The sequence below is a fragment of the Ornithorhynchus anatinus genome, chromosome 9 (assembly GCF_004115215.2).
Source record: "Ornithorhynchus anatinus isolate Pmale09 chromosome 9, mOrnAna1.pri.v4, whole genome shotgun sequence".
NCBI classification, from domain to species: Eukaryota; Metazoa; Chordata; class Mammalia; order Monotremata; family Ornithorhynchidae; genus Ornithorhynchus; species Ornithorhynchus anatinus.
The window spans coordinates 16,723,851-16,740,700 of record NC_041736.1 but is presented as its reverse complement, the minus strand read 5'-3'; the positions used below and the strand labels follow the sequence as shown (position 1 = coordinate 16,740,700).

At 40.3% G+C, this 16,850-nt stretch overlaps 1 protein-coding gene across 4 annotated transcripts in view; it reads left to right on the top strand.

Moving 5' to 3' along the window:
- The window catches only part of METTL8 (methyltransferase like 8), a 51,071-nt gene that overhangs the window by 3,325 nt on the left and 30,896 nt on the right, over positions 1-16,850 (top strand). For 3 of the 4 annotated variants that reach the window (XM_001514324.4, XM_029072093.2, XM_029072095.2), the window contains exons 2-3: positions 4,233-4,377; positions 15,892-16,047. In XM_001514324.4, the coding sequence (XP_001514374.1) occupies positions 15,905-16,047 (143 nt within the window). In that variant the 5' untranslated portion in view covers positions 4,233-4,377; positions 15,892-15,904. The remainder of the gene's footprint in view (positions 1-4,232; positions 4,378-15,891; positions 16,048-16,850) is intronic. The other variant, XM_029072094.2, reaches the window with a different exon arrangement.

The window sequence follows — 16,850 nt, the reverse complement described above, 5'->3', positions numbered from 1 at the left end:
AATTAAAGTATTGGAATAATTGGTTAGGGACTTGTAAGTATGAGGGGAAAGTAATGTTGCTGAATGAAAGAAAGCAAAGTTGTGGCAAGTGGGGGCAAATTTAAAGAGGCTGGAATTATCTTAGTGCATAGATTGGCGTTAGCCCGGCCCTGCAGCAGTAGGAGAGGAGGTACGCTCCCTCCACCCAGTAGGGAATGTGTGTTTGGATGTCACTGTTGCCAAAAAAGCAAAATTATTAAAGAAGAGTGCTATTTTAGTTCCAGAGTCTACAATTGTCTAGCACAAACCAAGAGAGAGCATGAAGAAAAAATTGTAATATGAGCTTTGACCCTCATCAATATATCCTGGAGGAAAGTTATTTTTAGCCCTATTTTGCTGGTAGAAAGATAGAAATGGCATGAGTAATTGCAGATTCAGCCTTAGAACTCAGAATGAATGCCTTTTCCCTTGGTCTTGTGCATAATCCTTACATCCATTTTAGTCTTTATAAAGTCTTCAGTCACCTAGATACTAGGCACTGTTCAGAAAGGGGGAAAACACAAGGAATATCTTCTGGATAAAATGACCTTCAATTTTCAGATTGTCTCACCTTGACAGATATTTTATGTTCATTTTCCTCCTGGCTTCCCAAAATTGATGACATGTAATCCGTTGTATATTGTATTATGTACCCTATTTAAAAATCCTTAAAAACACTCAGTACTCTGCAATTTTCAAGTAGTGTGGCATTTAAAATTTTTTATTTATAACCTAGTAACAGATGATCTTATTAAATTAAAATTGGACTCTTCTGTCTATGCCTCCCAAAGCAACTTCTCAGATTTGGTAAAATGTAAAAAGGTGAGACTAGTGTCCTTTTTTAGCCTAATCCAGTAGTCTCTAACTTTGGTTTCCATTTACTCTGGTTGCAGTCGAAATGTCTGTGACTTCTCAACTATTGCACTTTTAATTTGCATGGTATGCTTTTATGCAGTTTATTGTGCTTACTATAAACATAACTTTTATTAGGCTTAAGAGTTACTGAAACACTTGTGTATTTAAACAGAACATTTAAATGCCAGTTCAGAGGTTAAAGAGATTTGGCTCAAGGCCACAGGGGGGAGTTGCTGAACATTGGTTCTGTATTTCTGTAGCTCGCATTACAATAATAGTAGAGGCCTAAAAGCACAAATGCAACCATTTTTCATATTTTCTCCACCTCACCTTTCCTTTCTTCCTTTCTATCGATCTCTTTTCTCCCTTTTTCTTCTTTCCCTTTCTACTTTTCATTTGATTCTCTTCTCCTTTCTTTCCCTTCTCATTCCACCTCTCCCTCCTTTTCTTGCCTTTTCTTTTTCTTAATGTCACCATCCAAGAATGTTTAGGGGGATGAAGGGACATACAAAGGATAGGGAAGACGTGGATTCTGCCCTTGGAGCATTTACAGTTTATTAGGGGGAAAAAAGAGACAAAAGCTACACCCAATTCTTCAGAAACATGGGATTGCATTTTTACAGAACCCCTTCTTAAAGGAAAATTGGCATTGAAGATCTCACCCCATGCCTGATGCTGCATGTATGGGCACAACTGTTTCTTCTGGCACACTTTTCAAGACAGGTGGGGAGAATTCTCCCAAGGTGGGGAAAAGGATCACCTATCAGATATGAAGAGGGAGGGTGATCCAGGGCAGACGCAGGACAGGTGAGGGGTTGGCAATAAGATAGGCAAAATCAAGGTACAGTGAGTAGGTTGGCATTAGAGGAGCGAAGTGTTCGGGCTGGATTCTAGTAGGAAAGCAGCGAGGTAAGGCAGGAGGGGGCAAGGTGATTGACTGCTTTAAAGCCGATGATGAGGCGTTTCTGTTTGATGCGGAGGTGGATGGGCAACCGCTGAAGATTTTTGAGGAGCGGGTTAGCATGGACTGAACGTTTTTGTAGAAAAATGAGTGAAGTATGGACTGGAGTGGGGAGAGACAGGCTGGGAGGTCAGCGAGGAGACTGATGCAGTAATCAAGGGGGGATAGGATAAGTGCTTGGAGCAGTGTGGTAGTCTGGATGGAGAGGAAAAGGCAGATTTTAGCGATGCTGTGAAGGTTGAATGAGAGAGTTCAAGGATAAGACCCAGGTTATTTGGGTTGAATGAGAGAGAGGTCAAGAATAACACCGAGGTTACGAGCTTGGGAGACGGAAGATGGTCGTGTTGTCCACAGTGTTGGGAAAGTCATGGGGAGGACAGGGTTTGGGTGGGAAGGTAAGGAATTCTGTTTTGGACATACTAAGTTTGAGGTGTCACGGGTCAAGTAGAGAGAGGTCCTAAGTGGCCTTCAACACAGCATCAACATAATGCTGTGGCCACTTAGACCACAGATGTCCTGTTAGAAAAAATCCTTTTCATGCACTTCATAAAGTGCTGCACCCCTGCCTGCTTAATTGTTCATTGCACTCTGGGACCCAGACTTGCAGTACAAGATAGTGAAAAGATCCCTGGGCAAACCACCATCAGTTCCTTCATCCACTTTCTTGAAGCCTCAGGACCGAGGCCCTTCTCTTGTTTTTGAGAGGAGTCTCCTTAGTAATAGCAGTGACACTCAAGTGCTGACATTATGCAGTATTGGGTATTAAGCATTGGGGCTGAATTCCTGGCCCACAAATATTTCATTCCCTGGTGGGAGGGAACAGAGCTCAGGCCCCTCCCACTTGAGGCAGGGCCTACACCAGGGCAAATGGCCACACCCTTGCCAACCTTCCAAATGGCATACAAAAACTTTTGCCCACTCCATGCTCCAGTGGCATAGGTCGTCTCCCTATTCCCCTTGCCTGTGGGAATAGCAGGCTGGAAGGAAAGAGCTACCCTAACGGTGAAGTGTGCCTCTCTCCCCACAGGTTCCAGGGCCCAGATGGGGAAAAGAGCTCCAGGCAACATGGCTGCAGCTGCAGTACATGAATACGTACTTTCTGTCTCATCCCAAAGTCCTAAATGACACAGCAATTCCAAATGTCACAATCATTATTTCCCCACTTTTTCCTGAACCTGAATCCAGTTCAGGGCAAAAATACACTGGGCAGAACGAACAATGTAGAAAATCATTCTTAGAGTTTAAAAAAAGTATGAATAGTGCTACCGTTTGGGGAATATAAAAAAAAAATACCTCTCTGGTCAGTCACTGAACTGCATGGGTCTTCAGGAGAAATAAAGTCGTAAGAAGTATTAACAATAATAATGGTGATAATGATGATAATTGTAGTATTTGTTAAGTACTTTCAATTTGCCAAGCACTGTACTAAGTGCTGGGCTAGGAACAAGTTAATTAGGTTGGACAAAATTCCTATCCCATATGGAGTTCACAGTGTAAACGAGAGAAAGAATAGGTATTTAATCCCCATTTCCGGTGATGAAACTTGAGGCATAGAGAAGTTAAGTGACTTGCCCAAGATCACCCAGCAGTTAAGTGGCAGAGCTGGAATTAGAACCCAGGTCCTCTGACCCCCAGGCCAGTGCCCCCAGGCCAGTGCCCTTTCCACAAAGCCACACAATTCTTAGCAAGTTCTCTTGCTTTTACAATATTGCTTAAAAAGTTAACCAAAATATTAACTCGACACTCAAATACTGTACTTCACAAGCATGTCAATTTTTCTTTTTGAAGAACAGAAACAATGAATGAGAATAAAAGGACTTATTACCAATGTTAGCCTTGTGCTTAGTTCAGTGCTCTGCACACTCAATAAATATCATTGATTAGCCCCCCAGATTTAGACTTCATTTACTAAGATTGACAGTGATCATTAAACTAAAAATGAAAAGTACCTTGGAAATTAACTCTTTCAGTGCCTGCAAAATTAAATCACAATCTATCATGTTAGGAAGTTCCTTGCCAACCAGCTTCTTCCATTACACCAGCGCCATCCAATTTATTAAATTTGAGCAATAATCTCAGCCAGAGTGGAAATGAAATAAATGATGTTAAAGAATCTAATTTGTAGAAAGGAGCTGGAATCCTACTTTAATTCATCGTTCAGACTTAAGATGACTTAACCTTTAGCCTCTTAACCTCTTTCTGATGAAAATGTAATATTTCTAGGCTTCATCTCTTCTAAAACTGCCTTGTTTTTAGAAAGAAGGATTTTCTTCAAGTTTACAGTTTGGGGAAAATGCTATTTTCTCAAAGAGAAAAAAGTAATGTGCAAGTAAATGTATTTCTATTTAGAAAGTACCAGGTTACAGAAACCCCAAGACTCTTTGGTGTCTTTCTGCAGAGCTGAACTATCCAGCAGAGGGGGCACAAGTTTCCTCGGAAGCCTCATTCCAGGAGCTGTGCAGACATCACTGGTGCAGCCCCTTTTGTTTCAGATGACTAACAAGGCAGGGCCATCTTGTCTTCTTTTGTGCCAGAATTCAGAGGTGAGTGTCAGTTTCCATTCGGGAAAAACAGGAAACCGGTATCAAAGTAAATCACTTATGTTTTTCTTTTGAGAGAAAAAAAGAATCTCACTTCCATTTTGAATGCACACATTCCCTCCAGCCATGACATTCTGCATTTTCTTTGGTAGGCACTAAGCTTAGCACGCATTGTTGAGCACATGCTCCCTTGCAATTCTGAAGGGGCCCAGTTGAGGGACCCAGTATTGGGCTTTTGCATATTGTTTGGAATCTCCTTAATTGGCGGTTCCACCGAGGAGAGCAGGGGAGAGAGATGTCCGGCCCTCCTACACAAGATGCATTCTGTGTGGCACAGCGTGGATATCTCTCGCTGCCTAAACATCAGATGTATCTCACATGTACCTCACAATCTAAGAGGGATGGGGAGTCAGGTATTTAATCTTCATTTTACAGAGGAGGAAGCAGAGTCCCTCCAGAGAGGTTAAATGACTTGCCCAAGATCACACAGTACAGAAATGGTGGAGCCATGTTTAGAACTTCCAGGCCCGTGCTTTTTCCAGTAGGCCATACCGCTTCCCAACTGAAATAAGGAAGGTAGAATGAGGAGTAGATTTAGGAAAATCTAGGAGTAGATTTAGAAAAGAAGCAGCATGGCCTAGTGGATAAAGCGTGTGCTTGGGAGCCAGAGGACCTGGGTTTTAATGCAGGCTCTATACTTCCTTGCTGTGTGATCTTGGGCAAGTCCCTTAACTTTTTGTGTCTCAGTTTCCTCAACTGTAAAATGGGGATTCAATACCTGCTCTCCCAACTACTTGACAGTGAGGCCCATATGGGACAAAAACTGAATCCCACCTGATTAACCTGTAGCTACCCTAGTGCTAAGAATGATGCTTGACAGTAAATCACGTAACAAATACTATATAAAAAAGATGGATAACTAAAAGGTAAACATGCTAAATTTGAGGTGCTGGTGGAACATCAATCAATCACTAGTATTTTCTGAGCACTTACTCTATGTGCAGTGTTGTATTAAGTGCTTGGGAGAGTACAGTATATTTAGTAGACATGTTTCCTGCCCTCAAGAATTTTATAATCTAGTGGGATAGGTGGAAAGGGTGCAGGGGGGGACCATCCAATTGGAAATGTCCTGGAGATAAGAGGAGGAATGGGATTTCAGATTAGATGAGAGGTCCGGGCCAAGAGAAGTAGATGTCATGTGAGTAGATGGGATTCCAGACAGAGTGAGTGTAGAGGAGTATAATAAGAGACCTAGAACAGATCATATGGGTAGTAAAGGGATGAGAGGTGGGAGAGGAGCCATGAGCTAACCTGAAAAGGAACTGTCGGAGAGGTGGGAGGAGAGAAAGGTTAATGCAGTATAACAGAGTTGGTAGGCGTGTTCCCTGTCCAACAAGCTTACAGGCTAGAAAGGGTTGAAGGCCTAATTATAGTGGGTCAAGAAGACTTGGTGGGAAGGAAATGAAAATAGTGTGTGTAAAGAACCCATTCCAGGGGTTTGGGTAAGAATGGGAGCAGGGAGATGGAGTGATTGCTGGAGGGGGATGTGGGATTGAGAGATGTCTTCTTTAGTATGGGAGAGATTTGGGCATGTTTGAAGGCAAAAGGAAAGGAGCCAACAGAGAGTGAGAGGTTGAAGGCAGTAGTGAGGAAGGGGAAGAGGGAAAAGGGAGGGGGCAGGTGCTTTTAGGAGATGAGAGGAGATAGGAAGAGAGAGTGGATTTAGAGAGAAGGTGGGAGACCTCCTTTTGGGAAACAGAAGGGAAGTAGAGGCGACAACAGTAGAATAGTGAGGTTGTGATGGGAAAATTGTCATGCTGCTGCTTCTATGTGGTGGACCCTGTATTAATCTATACTTATCAAAGCCCTCCCTGGACACCTGACCCAGGTCTCCTATGTTTTATGGTGCCAGAATATGTACTTGTTGGGTGACAGCCCTGTACAAGAAAAGTATTATGAATAACTCATGCTTGGTACATTAATTTGACAATATATTGTGACCTGTCATGCTGGGTCACTAAGGCATGTACAAATGAAGCATCATAGGCAGTTGCTTGAAATTTGACATTAAAAAACTTAACTATTTTATCTCATGTCAAAAACAAAAGCGCTGGACAATTGGCTATTGCAATAACAATAGATTAGCATCTTGAATTCCCAGAAAATGTAAAAACAAATGGATCAGGCACTTAAGTGGTGTAAGCACAATAACAAAATTGCTTAAAAGATATAATGAGTACTCCTAAAGCAAGAGATAAAAAAGAAGAAAGGTGTAACTATGACGTCGATAAGTTGTTTCTGATTCATTCAGTAGTATTTATTGAGTGCTTACTATGTGCAGAGCACTGTACTAAGCGCTTGGGATGTACAAATCGGTAACAGATAGAGACAGTCCCTGCCCTTTGACGGGCTTACAGTCTAATCGATGAGTGGAAGTCATTCTTTAATAGGTATGTGGCATTTTGTACGGTAGATTAAATGCGGTCTGGAATTTGGATAAAGAAGGTCAGAAAATTTTTAGTCTTTACTAGGGGTGATAAGTGAGTATCTGAAAATAATATCTGGTGCCTTGCATTTCCTCTTCCTTAGCCATCCCCCTCCCAGCATTCATTTGAAAATTAATGAAAATCTTCTAATTGTTATAAGAATTTTTTCCCCTATAAGGTCATATTTAGTGTTAAATGACAAAATGTGATTGCACTAATATCAAAATTTTCAAATTCAGACTAGAGTTGGTTCTTCTTAAACTTGATGTGTAGTAGTTGAAATTATGTCAGTAAATGCTTTGCATATTTTTCATAGATAATTCAATAAAATATCAGAATGAAATATAGATGTGTACTAAAACCTCCTCTCATCTAACTTACCAAATTTCCACTGTGGTTTTATATTATAACTACATCAAAATTAATTTTCAGGTATTCCATTTTCTCTGTGCCCTAGAGTCCAGATTTTTTTTTTACATAATTTAAATTAGCATAGTGTTCTAGAAACGAAAAGGAAAAAGGTAGCATGCTGCATTTTAAGGTGGGGCAAGTCTTGGAAACTTCACTTTTGGCCAACTCCTTTCCTAGGAAATTGTGTGAGATGGACAGGCTCCAGAAAAATCCTGAGAAGTAGCTGGCTAATGTGGCAATCAAGACTCAGCAGCTAAAGTGGAACCGCCTACTGGGTCCTATTGCCACAGCACAGCATCGGTTCTATGTTGCAGTCGTTTTTGCCTGTAATTTAATTTTTAATTAAAAAAAAAAAACACTTTGCATGTACCTCTGCCTGTCTACTATGCATTGCACTCTATGCCTTAGTGGAAACACAATGTTTCCCATTCCTCAAAAACCTTAATAAAGCTACCCATTTTACTCCACATTAAGCAGAAACTCCTGACCATTGGTTTTAAGGCAGTCCATAACCTTCTTCCTACTTATCCACTCCCTTCTCCTATTACACCCAAGTTCACAGTCTTCTTTCCTCCTAAGTTAACCTACTTATCATGCTTTCCTCTTGTTTCTCCCATCTCTGACCTCTTGATCACTCCTCCCTCCTCCTTCAAACTCCCTCTGCCTTCAAATCCTCCAGACCACAGCTCTCTCCACCTTGAAAGACCTCCTGAAATCTCATCCCCTCCAAGAGGCCAACTCCAATTAATGTTATCTTCCCTCCAGGTCATATTTTAATGAGAAGCAGCATGGTATAGTGTATAGAGCATGGGCCTGGGAGTTGAAAGGTCATGGGTTCTAATCCTGGCTCTGCCACTTGTCTGCCGCGTGACTGTGGGCAAGTCACTTTACTTCTCTGTGCCTCAGTTACCTCATCTGTAAAAACTGGGGATTAAGGGTATAAGCCCTTGTGGGGCAGGGACTGTCTCCAACTTCATTTGCTTGTATCCATCCCACAGCTTAGTACAGTACCTGGCACACAGTAAGCAGTTAACAAATACCATTTTTATTATTATTATCATTATCTCCTTAACTACCACTTCTGCACTTGTGCTTAACTATGCACTGGTTTATTCACAATCCTGTAGCACTTCAGTCAGTCAGTGGTATTTGTTAAGCTCATACTGTGCGCACAGCACTATTTGAAGAGCTTGGGAAAGTACAGTGTAATAGAGTTGGTTAACATGATTCCTGCCCACAAGGAGCTTACAGTCTGTGGGAGGAGACAGACATTAAAATGCCTGACAGGTGGCCCTTCTATTCATATCATTTTTATATCTTATTACTTACACATTCATGTATCTACCTAGCCACTTTATCTTTCTCCTTCTTGTAAATTATTTTTATGTGTCTCTCCCGCTGGATTGTAAAATTCTTCAAGGCAGGAATTGTCTCTACTAAATCTGTTAAATTCTCCCAAGTGCTTAGTTGAGTGTTCAGCCCCTATCAGGCATTCAATAAATACTATTTGGTTGACTGGTCAGAATGTGGGTCTGTTAGTGGCACTGTGCAAGGTACTGTCACTCTAATCAATCGCTTTGCATAGGTTCTCAATCTTGAAGTCTCTGGACCAAGGTGTATCAGTTGACACTTTAAGAGGTTCCATTATCATTCCCATTTAATTTCTTTTCTCAATCTTGAGTTTTGATATAATTTTTACCTAGATGTTATCCTATTTTAACACTTCGTTTGTGACACTTGCGCCTGTATTCTTCTCAGGGAATTAACTGTTGACAGAAGACATTCTTCCTTAATCTCTTCTAACTTTAAACTTCTGTTTCTTTTTACTCTGTCTAGCATTTGTTTCAGATTGCCTTTCTCATTTTGCTGTTATCTTCAGAGTGCATAAAGGAACTAAAGTAACCTGTCATTTGCGGCCTGTTACATGATTTATTGTGTCAGCATAGTGTTCTTTATGTTTGGAAAAGGTGGATGAACAGGTTTTTGAGCAGGATGATGATTATTTTACCAAACTGTTTCTATATTGCATCAGATTGAAGTGGCCAGGAGAGCAAAATAGCAAATCCTGTATTTCACCAAATGCAAAAGAAAAACTTCTTAGGAATATAAGACTAGAAGATACCTTCAAAACCCTTTCCATATTCCTCTCCTCCTTAAAGCAGGGCCACTCTTGAGCCATCCCAAATAGATGAGCTAATTTTGTTTTTTAAAGATAGTCAGAGAAGGTGATTCTACAATCTTCTTTGGGCACCAGAATAGTAACATCATCTTCTCCCTAGCGACATTGTGATGCTGCTTTGAATAGCTTAATAGAAATAGTCTTTTTGAACTGTCTCTGAGAGCCGACAGCGGGAGCAAATAGGTTTTCATTTTGAAGAAGTAGAGTGGGACATCATGAAGTTCCAGGTTCTCTGGAAATGCCTATCATTGCTGCTTTCTGCTTTTAGAAATAAACTAATTTCTACCCTGAAATTATAATCAGAAAAAAAGATTAAAACAAGATGGGAACAGGTTGCCCATGCCGTCTACTTCACAGCTGACCATCATCAGAATAATCTTGAAATGGCCAAGGTTAATTGGAGTGTCAGTTTCTAGTTCAATGGGTAGTTAGCACTTAAGATTTTCCACCCGTCAGCTTTCACCGCACTGACTAGCAATAACAATGATAATTTATTGTGCACTTGTTCCTGCTGGCCTCTCGGGGAGCCCAAAGTATTTTGTGCTGAGCAATACAGATGATGTTTTCTCTTCCGGATGAAACCTCTGCACCAGCCTCTGAGCTGAGTGAGGAAGCTGAGTGATTACAAAGGTAACTAGCTTCTTGACACTTCACAAGGCTTCTTTAAAGGAAGTTTAGAAAACCAGGAAACATCGAAGGGAGGGTTAACAAACAGGAGAATGTATTTCTAGTGTACTGCACATCCATTTAAAACAACAGATTCTTTCCTGGGGGTTTCAGCTGGATAAACAATTAGGAACCATCATTCTCTGGGCCTCTCATGAACTCCTAGGAGTCCAGCTGCTGCTAGCTTAAAAAAAGACAGCCTTGATGATGATGATTATAGATTCTCCAGAACAGTAATCCGGGGTGTTCACTGCATATATCTGTATAGTGCCTGTTGTTACAATATCTTGCTACCTAGAAAGTTATGTTAGGATAAAATATTAATAAAAGCAAGGGAGATGAAAGGGCCTTTCTTTCTTGCATCTGTCCCTTTGGGACCAGGTCCAATTTAGAAGAGTCAGCTTATTGGAATTCCAGGTTGCTTGGGTGAAGAGAGGCCTTTGACTTTGACTTGTGTTTTGTGAATTGGGGCCAGAGGGAAAAACCCTCAAGGAATAAAGAATATTGTAATATGTGGTCACTTTAGAGAGAATGAGCCAGGCCCATTACCTTCCATCCTATCCCCCACAAGTCCCACAGAAACTAAGTTTGCTGGGTCAGATTCAGGGTGGACATGGGCAGTCCCTCCCTCCTACAGTTGTTGCCTATTCTTTACAACAAAGGAGAGGAAGATAAAAAGGGCAAGATAAAATTGCATATTATATTAAAAGAGGCCTTAAAAATTGGGGAATCAGAGATTACAGTTTTGTTTATTATACATTTTATGTCATTCTCAGGTTAATTTGTTGCACTAGTCCAGACTGAGTGAGACAGATGGATGAATCTCTAGGGCAAATACTGCCATAAATCAGAGATTTAGGTGATCAGAAAGTCTTACAAGGTGATGAAAATTGGGCCTGATCACATTCATCTGAGTAGCTGCTTTCTTGATGTTTGTTTGCTCTTTTCTTTCATCAATCAGGTACTAAGGAAATCAGCTTCAAAAGTCAGGTTCATGTATTCTTTAGGCCTTTTGAAAATTGTTATTTTCATTTAAACATGGTTTAGCTAGAATGTCAAAATGGCCTAGCCAAATATTTGTAGAGTAGGTGTGAGGGAAAGACTAGTCCCTACTCTGCCAACCTGCACCTAAGTGGAGGTTCTCTAGTTAGTATATATGAGTTTATTCTCCCCCTCTTTACCCTAAATGGGCCAGAGAGCTCCAAGTCCCCTTGTTTTCTGGAATGTGCCATCCATGCATCCTTTCCATGCTCCCCAAAGAAGGTGTGTGGGGGTGCTTTGCTGCTGGCTTTTGCCAAATATTCGGGACTTTGCTTTCCAGGGGCCAAAAGTACATTTTCCACTCCTCTGGTCATAAGCCTGGGGAAGTGATCCCCAGAGGCACTTGTCTCATCCAGTCTTAGGCAGGGCATATTTCCTAGCCCTCCAGAGCGCCTAACAGCTATTTAACAAGCCTTTAGCCTTTAGATGAAAGAAAGAATCCTTGTAGTTTTTAGCCCTTTTTAAGAATATTCTGATTTCTTGATTTCTTTTCTAAGGAGAGCAGCATTTCCTTTTCAGCTTCTTCTTCTTTTCCGTAAACATATTGTTGAAGCTTTTTGCTTTTTCATACTCTGGAAGTTAGTTCACCGATTTAATTTCTTAGGGAAGTTTTCCAAGGTCTTAAAACTATTCCACGGTAGTTTGGCCTGTGTCATGTGCTGGTCTCTTCCACTTCCAGTCGCCATCAGAATCAAGCAGGACAGTTTCATTCAGCTACCCAGCTGTACTGGAAGATGAAATGAAGTATCTGGAAGCCTGTATTAAAATATTGCTTTGATCCTCTGAGAAACAAGAATGAATACCTTAGCATGCAGCAAGCAGCAATAAAAGTCTTTGAGGCGGTCATTCAGGAATTGCTGCATACCACTGACTGTTCTATAAAATCACAAAATTAGACATGCAGTTCACCCTGAATTAGTTTGCATAGCACTACATAAAGATTATCAGTCAATATGAAGTGCCCAGGATAGAGCTGTAGTCACTGTGGGTACCCAATACATGCTATTCACTAACCGAAGATGTTCAAGATTATAGCTGTTAGATACCCAAAGTTCTCCACTGGCAATATAGATCTCAAAGATTCCCAGGAATGTAGCTTTCTTTATCCTGTTAAATAATTCTCTTTACTACCTAAAGGACTTGGAAAATTGTATTAAAAAATCAGCAGGTTAGCAGATGGAGCCAAATACTACCATTTGAGTATAAGTCAAGCGGTCAAGTCATAGGCTGTGCACACCTGAGGAAGGGCCTTGATGGTTGGGAGGATCCCCTGCTAAAGCCCTAGAAAATCATTCATTTCTTTCCCCCTGTTAACACACTACAACTGGTGTAGAGGAAGCCCTTTGGGAAGCACACTATTCACAGAAGGGATTAGACCCAAGTAGGTCCTTCTTTTCTTCCTTTCCACCCATGCCCCAAGCCCAAACCTTCTCATTCCATGAGGGAAAACGGGGGGGAGGCTTGGGAGTGCATGTTCTTTCCCCTGTGGAAAACAGCTTCTAGGTCTCCATGCAGTGACTCCAAGGAGTCATCAGGGAGAGGAGTACTTGCTCCAAGACAGTGGACTTTTCCAAGTTCCAGGATCAATGGCAGGTTGGAATCTGGGCAAGCTCCAGAGGAACCCTCCGGACATAGGAAGTTGCCCTAAGACCATCAAAATGTGTTGACTTAACCCATTGGTGGTTTTGTTAAGCCTCCATTCTACACAAAGCCTTCTCAGATCAATTGTAAGTGAAAATATGGTCTTCCCTACCTTCACCCAAGTAGTTTCCGCTTCCAAAATTATGTAAATATTTATTTGGCTTGAGTTCTTACTGTCATTAGATCTGGGCACTTTTAGGCGTATATCAATATGCCCTTTCACAGTGATTGGAGATAGTATGAGAAGGGTCTTCCCCTGCTCTTCTTTCCCTTCTCCGTCATGATTTAGGCTCTTTGTTTTCCTACTGCCACTAGCAACCCTTATCCCTTTACACCTCTATCTCCTTTGTTCCCAATTCTTCCAGATTGGGCTCTTGCTTCTGCCACCCCAGCAGCTCTGCACATACAGCTCACTGAACCAAAAAGTCTGATTAACTGAAGATCTGAATAGAGAGAGCAAGATAAAATGAGATTATACTCTAAAATTGTGCCTGAATAGACTATTTTAAGGGCTGGGACATGTCTTTTAACTTGCATTGTAAGGAACATTTATAAATGCATAGAGGTATTTTTTAAAAAACTATAAACACTCTTTGATGTTGAGACATTTTAGGCTAAAAGCTTATTATCTGCCACAGGTTCAGATTCCTCCTGCTGCTTCAGTAGCGGACCCCAGATACAGCTTCTAGGCCAATTCCAAGAAAGTGAATACAAGCCATTTTTACCACTCAATCTCAAGATAGTGTCACCACATAGAAGATTTTGATGGGTAGTCCAAAGTCCACAGATCCAAATAATGCTTAATTCACTTCCATTTGACTGAACACGACACATGAGTTTTGGAATCGAGTGTTGACTGGGGAGTTGAAATAGGCCAACTGCAAGAAACACCAAAAGGATGCTTGCTTGGAAGTGTAATTTACTTCAATATGGCACAGGTTTTGACTGCAGGAATCAAAGACTACAGACAGATCATACTGGCAGCCATTAGGCATTGAGTGGCTTGATTTAAACCCCCAAATCTGTACAGCCTGCCAGACAAAGAACCACGAATAGCAACCAACAAGCTCTGTGATCAATGGCCTCAGCTTATAATACCATAAGAGTCAGTAGTGACCTGACAAAATATTCTGGCAGCCCTTGCCGCCCCTCACTTTTCCCTTGCTTTAGCATCCCCCTTTTTTTTGTTGTTGTGAATGCCTGGTGAGTAGGGTCTGGGTCATTTATTTTAGGGATTTGGGTAAGCAAAAAAAAAGTTAAAATGACAACCCCAAGTTTGTGAGGCACAATTTGAATTATAAACATCACCTAGGCTAATACAGCTGTGACTCTTCTGCTTCCTTCATCTTAATGAAATCAGCAGAAAAAAATCCTCATGGAGACCACTGTGCTCACCAGAGAACAGACTCCATGGATGCAATTCTCGAAAGAACACCGTGCACACATCTGTCGTCTTATTTACACTCGTGCATATCAACACCGTGGTCTGCGGTGTCATATCACATTTAAAAACAAAATCATGGTTTACTTGAACTATATTATTTAGCCATTACTACTGCAGAATACTATTTTAGAAAGATCTTCATCTCCCTATTTAATTATACATAGTATTAAAAATTTCATTTTCATGTTTTTAAATTGAAAATATTTGATGTGAGGCATGAATTTCAACAGTGTTTGCTTCTTTCCAGCATGCTCTCTTTGTACTATTCAGCATGCAGAAGATTTATGAATACGCTGGATGCAGAGCGCACTAAAAAAATATAATTGTGCTGCTAGTGTTTTGTTAGTCATTCGCAGAACACTCAAAGGAGAAAAGAACAAAAGCACATCAGGGTAAAGGTAGTAGGTGGAGCATTTCATTTCTCTTGCTTCCTACTAGGAGCTTGCATTAAGTAGAATAGGAAAAACAAACAAAAAGCAAGAGCATCTGCATTAGCTATTGAATGCTTCATTTCTCATCATTGTTAGTCACATTTGAATGGAACTGTAGTTAACAGTTTTTTGAGCAACCACAGTGTAAGATGAAAACATAAAGACAAAAAGTAAAATTACATGCTTAGGAAAGCTATTAAATGTTTGGGAGATTTTTTTTCTGCTCTGTTTAGAGTTTATGCTTCTAAAACAGTGATTTCAGGGAAGGTCATGAAGTGCTCCAGTAAATGTTTAGAGCTCTAGAATAGTCTTTGGTTCCTATTGTGTACAAGTACCTTTTAGCGTCTCTGTTTCTACTTGACAGTTTACAGCAGTAGACTGAATCCTGTGATGAACAACAAGTGAGTGGGGTGAAATGCCAAGCGGCGTTACAGTAAATGTTCACTAAAAAAGCAAGCTCTTTAGAGATCTCTGGGGGTGACATTTCTTTTCAGAGATACATTTGCCAACATACTGTACTTAAAAGAAGATATACCTAAAGGTTACTGAAATGAAAGAAGCATGAATAATCCCATGGATTATTAAAATTGTATACTGCCAACATTTCTTAATTCAGTATTTATTTTGTTTGACTAATATTTGAACATTTGTTCGCATAGCCTAGGGAAGGAAACTGAATAGTTGACCTTCTTCCATTAGCATCCCATGGCTGCATTTAGGAATTTGGCTTTTTGTGGAGGGGAAATATTTAGGTCCCCTGAAGTTCATTTGTATGGAAGTCTCCCCACAAGATCTTGAGTTGACTTTAATTTGCATTTGTATTTTTTTAAATAAAATCTAAATATATAGTTTTAAATTTTCACCAATGTCCTTTTGGCCAGTAAAGCAGCTATTCCCAAGTAGAGTAGGAGGGAGGCAGCAATGGCAATCTAGTTGTATTCAATGGAGCACCTTTGTTCACACTTTCCTGTGTGTCTGCTTTGATAATAATAATAATAGTAATAATAATTGTGGTATTTGTTAAGCACTGACTATGTGTCAGGCACTGTTCTAAGCTCTGGGGTGGATACAAGCCAATTGGGTTGGGTACATTGGATTGTATTGGGATGAAGACCCTGTAGAAACCAAGGACTGCCCTTATTTGATGTTCTGAACACTGTCCAGAAATATTGAGGGTCCTAAATAGGTGTCCACTAATAAACATTTATTACTTCACAGGAGCCTGATTGAAATGAATGCCATTCAGAGGCTTTCTGCTTCCTATCTAAGGAAAGGCAAGTTGCAGCAGAGATTTCAAAGCAATAGCCGACCTACTGTTCCCCTTGGGTCCCGGATTCTAACGGATCCAGCTAAAGTTTTTGAACATAACATGTGGTGAGTTAGAATTCTGTAATTCTAATATTAATTACATGCTTTTATCAGGAATAAATTTTATTTTTTTTGGAAGGAAATTATGGTGGTAACTAACACAAGGATTAAAACTGCCGAGCACCCAACTCAGTTTATGGAGGTTTAGATCAACCATGATATGTCAGAAGAGTTGGAAGCCAGATAAACTGCAACTCAAATGTTACCAGCCTTATCCCTATTAAAAAAAGAAATAAAAGAGATTAGTGGGAAATGCAATATTGAAATTCAGAATTTAATAGAAGTTTATCTTGTTAAAACATTTATAGATTGTAGACAGTCAATTGAGTACATGTACTGTATTTATAATAAAACATTCATGCCTAAATAAAGGGAAGCACAAGATTGGATATTTGGAATGCTTTATTTGCATTAATGCTCATTGGTCTCTGCACCTTGACTTAATGAGTGATCTTAAACAATTCACTTAACTTCTCTGTGCCTCACTTTTCTCACCTAAGAAGTGTAAATAATAATGGAATGATTGAAAATCATAAAGCAATTGCACCATAAGCTGGTAGGCTTATCAGTGACAGATAGGACAAAAAAGTCAATTGTATTCATTGAGTGCTTATTGTGTGCAGAGCATTGTACTAAGTACTTGGGGGAGTACAGTACAGTAGAGCTGGTAGGTATGATCCCCCAATCTGGAAGGGGAAAGAGAAATTGTAATAAGGGAAATAAAATGATAAATGATTTTAACAAACTGCACTTAAAATTTCTGTCTCCAAGCACTCTGTTATGATTAATCCTTAGGTTTGCTGGCTGGG